This window comes from Tachyglossus aculeatus, chromosome 16, assembly GCF_015852505.1.
Source record: "Tachyglossus aculeatus isolate mTacAcu1 chromosome 16, mTacAcu1.pri, whole genome shotgun sequence".
In the NCBI taxonomy this organism is placed as follows: Eukaryota; Metazoa; Chordata; class Mammalia; order Monotremata; family Tachyglossidae; genus Tachyglossus; species Tachyglossus aculeatus.
The window spans coordinates 27405054-27411864 of NC_052081.1; the positions used below are offsets into that span (position 1 = coordinate 27405054).

General features: G+C 60.7%; 1 protein-coding gene across 1 annotated transcript; it reads left to right on the forward strand.

Moving 5' to 3' along the window:
* The first annotated feature begins 809 nt into the window (after positions 1-809).
* VAX1 (ventral anterior homeobox 1) lies at positions 810-5879 on the forward strand. The gene is given in 4 exon segments (XM_038758584.1): positions 810-1047; positions 2713-2900; positions 5336-5497; positions 5499-5879. Coding segments are annotated over 4 exon segments (969 nt in total).
* The last annotated feature ends 932 nt before the right edge of the window (positions 5880-6811 follow it).

The following is a 6811-nucleotide window of genomic DNA, read 5'->3' on the forward strand; positions in this document are numbered from 1 at the left end:
TCTTTCCCCTTTTTCCTAGAAAGAACGCTTACTCCTGCCTCAGGTCCTCCCTCCCCGCCCCGCTTTCTCTTCTCCCCCCCCCCCCCCCCCCCCGCGCCCAAAGCAGCTTTATTCAGCTGCTGTTTGGCGAGTCTAGAGAAACCCCCTTTAGGCAGTATATAATCTGGAGGGGTCAAAGGCAAACCGAAGAAAGTTAATAATGACAGCTAATGGTGCTAACAATTCAGGATGAATCTTGTCAAAAGTTTTTCTGGAAGTCTCTCTTTGATTGTGTGTTTCCTGAAAGCAAGACCAATCATTTCAGTTTATTCACTGGCTAAACTCTACTTGATTGGGGACGAGCGCAGAAACCATCCATTACGATCTGATATATTATCCAAACAATTTAGTGTATTCATGAGGTAACCTAAACGTGGGAGCTGTGAAATTACCCGTAATCAATTGAAACGGCGAGTGCGCGTCCCTCTGGGTGCCTAACCACTCCGTGGCTCTGTAATAAGGCAGACATGAAATCGTTTTAGAGTTGCACTGTTGCAGTACCTGCTCGTTGGGGCTCAGGAGGCTGGACGGGCGCGTTAGGACGCCGGGCTTCATGAAGCAGACTGGACCAGACCAGTCACCAACCTGCCTCGCCAGAGCGCTGTCCCGGCCCCCGCTGCGGTGACCAGACCCATTCCGTCGCCTCTCCGCCTCGGTCCCCCCTCCACCCCTGCGTGTCGTGGGGGTCGCGTGCGTGCCCGTGGGTCTTCTTTTTTATTATTATTTATTATTATTATTATTTTTCCTTTTTTAAAAAAATCTTGCCTTACATGTTTGGAAAATCAGACAAAATGGACGTTAGGTGCCAAACGGACGCCGAGGCTCCTCGGATCCCCAAGAACGGACACAAGGAAGGCAAGGAAAGCAAAGGGTCGGAAGGGAGCCTCTCGGCGGCTTTCCTCAAGGACCCGCCGGCTCCTTTCCCGGCCTCGGCCGCCGCCGAAGACTGTAGCAAAAGTCGAGCGAGTCCCGCCGACCCGGACTACTGCAGGAGGATCCTGGTTCGAGGTAGGGCGGGCCGGGGGCCAGGTGGGGTCCTCCCTCCGCCGGCCGCTCCCCGAGGGGCTCGGAAGGGCCCCCCCACTCTCCCTCCCACCCACCCCCAGCTCGCCCTCCCCAGGCCCGGCCGGTCCCCTCGGCCGGTCCCTCCAGCCAGTCCCTTTGGCCGGTGCCCCTGGTCGGTCCCTACGGTCGGCGGGGCAGGGGCTGGGGAGAGGCCAAAGCCCTGGAGGGGTCTCGGGGAAGACTTTTTCTGGGCCCTCTCGGGCTGGGGGTAACTGTCCCCCCACCCGGCCTCTAGCCAAGCCCTGCCCCCTCTAGCCGACCTGGCCAGCTCGCCCACGGCCTGTCCCGGGAGCCGGAGAGAGGGGGAGATGGGGCGACCGGGAAACGGGGGTTGGGGATCCCCAAGATCCCGGGGTCCGGGGGGAGCAGGGGAGAGGGGCCACTGGCCCACCCGGGGGGGGAAGAGAGTGGGCTAGCGAAACCCAGAGAACCGCTGGAGGAGATGTAAATATTAGTCCGATTTTTTTTCCCTCTCTCTTTCTCTCTCCCTCCCCTCCGTCTCTCGGTCTGGCTCTCCGTCTGTCTCTCGGCCGCTCGCTGTCTCCCCATCTCTCTCTTTTTGTTTTCGTTTATGGTTGGTTTTTTGTTTGGGTTTTGTTTTTTTTTTTTTTTTTTTTTGCCTTTTTGCAACCGGGCCCGGGCAGGCCAAGGGAGGCGAGTGGGACTCGGGCGGTCTGTCCTTGTCCCTCCCTCCGCCCCCGGGGACAGGCTCCGAGAAGGGAAAAAGCAGTCAGGGGAGAGAAAGAGGGAAGTTTGGCAGTCCCTGGGCGGGCTGGGCTTCTAGTCGGGGCCCCGGGTCGGCGCTCCACCAGGGAATTTAAAACGGTTTTTATTCTGGAGGTAAACGGCCAAGGCACTGTGCCGCCCGTGGCGTTTTCCCCGCGCCCTGGGGAGTGGGTCCCCCGTGCCATGGGGTCCGAGAGGGACCCCAGCCTCGAGACACCCCGTCTCCGGTCTCTGTCCAAGAGGACTCCCTTCCCCCGATCCGGGCAAGCCCCGAGGAAGGGAGGACCCCGGGATGGGCAGGAAATTAGCCTCTAGCCTCTCCTGGTAAATAGTAATTACCCCCGGGGCGGCAGTCTGACCCTGGAGGGGAGTCAGGGCCCTGCTGGGGTCGGGGGATTAGGCCGGAGGATGGGGACCCGGGTGGCCGGACACAGGTGGACCCTCACGGGAGGAACGCTCGTGTCCCGGGAGCCCTAGCCTTTCCGAGGAGCGACTGGGGATGTTCCGAGCCCAGGACCTTCCTCGCCCTCTTCCCTCTCTCCCAGTACCCCCGGGATGGGTACAGAAAGGGGATGACCTCTCCATCTTTCTCCTTTCCCCTCTTCTCCTGGGCCGCAAGGTTCAGCCGAGGGCGGCCAACCCCAAGACTGGGCTGCAGCAGCACAGCGAGGTCTGGGGAAGACCCCCTCTGCCCCCTCTGCCCAGCCCTCCCGCTGGGGTTGGCCGTGGGTGGAAAGGCCAGAGCCCAGTGGGCTGTAGAGGGAGAGGAAGAGAGTTGCTGGGCCCGAGTAAATCCTGACGGCCTGCCTCTCTCTCCCATCCTCTGCCTCTCTCCGTCTCTCTTTCCTTCCCTCTCTCCGTCTCTCTCTCCCTCCTCCCCAGATGCCAAAGGCTCCATCCGAGAAATCATCCTCCCCAAGGGGCTGGACCTGGACCGGCCCAAGCGGACCCGCACGTCGTTCACGGCGGAGCAGCTGTACCGGCTGGAGATGGAGTTCCAGCGCTGTCAGTACGTGGTGGGCAGGGAGCGCACCGAGCTGGCCCGCCAGCTGAACCTCTCCGAAACCCAGGTAGTCATTCATGCATGCATTCGTGCATCCATCCATCCGCATTTATGGAGCGCTTACTGTGTGCGGAGCGCTGCGCTAAGGGTTTAGGTGTTAAGCGCTTAGTACAGCCTCTTGGGGAAGGCTCGATCCTCTGTCGGCAGTGAAGGGAGCCAGCCCCCGTCCTGGCTGCGCCCCCCACCTCGACCCCTGGACCCAGTCCAGAAAGAAGCACCCCTCCCTCCCTCCGCTGGGTGTTGGGGGTCAGGACCCCGGGGCCTGGAAGGGCCTGCATCCCGACCGGAAAGTGAAGCATCTTCCCGCCGAGGCCTCCAGGGTCTCAAGATCCGGTCTCCGGAGCTGGCAACACGCCCACTGCCTCTTCCACGGCTTGTGCCCCAGATCTTGCCCCGCCGGGGACAACCACTATGTCTCTGCAGGGAAGGCTCTGGGATCCCCCTCCCCAACGCCTGCCCAGAGCCAGACCCCGGCGGGGTCGGGCTATCCCTCTCCAGTTATCTTTCCTCAAGCCCGGGGGCCGGGACCCTTAGGTCTAAGGGTGAACCTGGGGTGACCGGCATGGACGTGGACAGTGCGAAGCCTTTTGGGGGAGACGGGCCTGGGGAGATGTGACCCCCCACCCATTTAATCCCAGAGGCCCCACTCTCTCCTCCGCCCCAGGCGAAGAGTTTATGTCAAAAATCGTACTCCCCAAGAGGCTACCAACTCTGCTTGTACTCTCCCGAGCGCTTAGTACAATGCCCTGCACATAGTAAGCGCTCAATAAATACCACTGATTGATTGATCGATTGCTTGATTGAGCCCTGAAAGGCTGCGGTCGTCCGGGGTCGGCAGATAGCTCTGTCGCCTCGAGGATCCTGGGCCTGGAATGACGTGTTCGGGCCCTTGTTTGGGAGGGAAGGAGGTAATGGACCTTTTTTTATTATGATGATTTTTTGTCAGGAAATGATGGAGAGGGTAGATTGTTCCGAGCAGGGCGAGGCGGAGAGGCCCGGAGATGGGGAGGTGGGTAGAGGACAGGTGGGGTTCTCTCCCCCGCTTCTCTCCGGGCCGCTGCTCTCTCAGAAACGCAGTCCGGGATCGGTTGAACGCGGAACCCAGGGGAGGGCCCGAGGCCGGAAAATTCGGGTAGGGTGGGACGCACCGCCCTTTTACCCCCGATATAAGTGTGGCCTGGGGGGTGGGGGTGGCTGCGTCTTTTACACACACATTCTGGCCCCTGGCTCCTGGGGGTGGGCCCCGGATTCGGAACAGCCCCGGTCCCCGATTTCAGCTATTCTAGAAGGCAGAAGGGGTAGAGGGAGTGGGGGGCCTGAAGGTTTCTTATGCCAACCCCCAAAAGGTTCGGGCTTCCCCGACTCCTTCAAATCCACTGGGCCCTGCATGTGCCAGCCGCATCCTCCGGCTGTTCGGGCCTCCTCCCCCAGCCCCACATATTTTAAGGGTCTCCGGACCACCTCTCGCCCCCCAGGGCGAGACCCCCAGGGCCTGGGCCTTGATCGCCCTTCAGAAGCTTGAAATCTGAGGGTTTGCTCTTGAGAGCAGAGCCGAGGGGGGAGAGGGATGCTGAAACCCGGGTGGAATCCAACTTAAATGTTTATTGGTGTTTGCTTTTTTTAAAAAAAAACAGAAACAATTGCTACGGTTATTGCTGTTGTTGTTTTGGTACTGTTGCTACTGTTGTTTTTGTTGTTGTTGTTGTTTTTGTTACTTTCTGGTTCGGATGAATCAGATCCCGGACCATCCCTATCAGTGAGAGCAGACGGGGTGACTGTGCCCCAGATTGTATGTACCCTGTCCTTCCCTCCTCGTCCTCGTCCTCCACCTGCTCCTCCTCCTCCTCTGTCCTCCTAGTCGTCCTCGTCCTCCACCTGCTCCTCTTCCTCCTCCTCTGTCCTCGTCCTCCACCTGCTCCTCCTCTTCCTCTGTCCTCCTCCTCTTTTTCCTTCTCCTCTGTCCTCGTCCTCCTCCTCTGTCCTCCTCGCCTTCCTCCTCTTCTTTTTCCTCCTCCTCTGTACTCGTCCTCCTTCTCTGTCCTCCTCGTCCTCCTCCTCCTCTTTTTCCTCCTCCTCTGTCCTCGTCCTCCTCTTCTTCTTCCTCCTCCTGTCCTCCTCCTCTTCCTCCTCCTCCGTCCTCCTCCTCTGTCCTCTCCTCGTCCTCGTCCTTCTCCGTCCTCCTGGGCCATTCGTTCCTTCCATCGTATTTATTGAGCGCCTGCGGTTTGCGGAGCACCGTACCAAGGGCTGGAACCTCCTCCTCTGGGTCCTCCTCCACCCTCCTCCGCCCTCCTCGAGCCCCCGTCCCCCGTCCCCCCCCGCCAGACTGGGGGTCCCGGGCTGTGCCCGCTGACGTGTCTCTCTCTGTCTCTGCCCCCGTCCCTGCGTGTCTCTGCGGCGTGTCCCGCTGGGTCGCCGGCCGGCCGCGGGCGCGGCGCGCAGGTGAAGGTCTGGTTCCAGAACCGTCGCACCAAGCAGAAGAAGGACCAGGGCAAGGATTCGGAGCTGCGGTCGGTGGTGTCGGAGACGGCGGCCACGTGCAGCGTGCTGAGGCTCCTGGAGCAGGGGCGCCTGCTGTCCCCGCCCGGCCTGCCCGGGCTCCTGCCCCCCCTGTGCCGCGGGGGCCCTGGGCTCGGCCCTGCGCGGGACCCCCGGCCTGGGCCCCCTGGGCGGCAGCCCCGGGACCCCCGGCTCCAGCGCGGGGGGCGGGTCCCCGCATCCCCCGGCGGGGGGCGGCGCGGCGGGGCCCCCGCAGGCCTCGGGACTCCAGGCCGCCCCGCCCGCCGGGCCCGGCCTCTTCGCCCTGCCCGTGCCCTCGCTCCTCGGCTCCGTGGCCGGCCGCCTGTCCTCCGGCCCCTTGGCCGTGGCCGGCTCCCTGGCGGGGAATCTGCAGGAACTGTCCGCCAGGTACCTCAGCTCCTCCGCCTTCGAGCCTTACTCCAGGACCAACCCTAAAGAAGGGGCGGAGAAAAAAGCGCTGGACTGATCGGAAGCGTTTCCGTGTATTTCTATTGAGAGTATCTATTGTGGCTCTATTTATGGAATCCTACGCGTTAGTAGCTCCCAAATACCCCCTCGGTTTCCCCTCCCCCGCCGAACCGTCCGTCCGATCCACTTGAGCTGGCTTCTCTCTCACCTGCCCGCCCCTCTCTCTGGCCCTTTTGTAAAAATTAATTTAATTTTTTCCCATTTTCCGACGTTGACACTGAATGCAGGAGGGACCCAGGAGAGGTACCCGACTGACAGACGGACTCTCTCTCTCTCTCTCTCTCTCTCTCTCTCCCCCCCCCCCCTCCCTCTCACTCAAACACTCACACAAACCCCAATGGAAATCAAAGTAGAGCGAAGAACAACTAGGAATGTTGATCAAGATGGTGACCGCGATAGCAGTCCCATCGAAAAGTCCCTCGGAAAGCCACAGGGAGGCGTCCTGGGGGTGGGGGGTGAGATGCAGGAACAGAATCTACTTGGGGCAATGGATTCTAAACTCAGTCTATCCCAACGAAGCGGTTTTTCATCTATTTCCAGGACTACTTTATCCCAGCAGCGCAGATTCCCCGCAACGTGCCACCGTCTGCCCCATGCAATCGCTGCCCTCTTTTCTCAGGATACCTGACACCAGAGCAGTGTAAACTCGCAGAAGCACGCCCCTGCCGCCCAGGAGAGAAATGTAATGTCCTAGAAGTAATCTGGTCCCGGGAATGCGTCGGGACCCGAAACGGGTTGGGAGAGCCCAAAGCCGTGGCCGGAGCGCCTGGTGCAGGCCTGAGGCTCGGAGCTGTACCTTAACACATGAGATGGAGAGAAAAAGGGAAAAGGCTCCCACCGTTTTGTACTCAACTCAATCCAAAAAATCACCTCTCCGGGCCTTCGCTCCTCCAAACAGGAAAAGCCCCTTTCCTAGTGCTAGGCAGTACA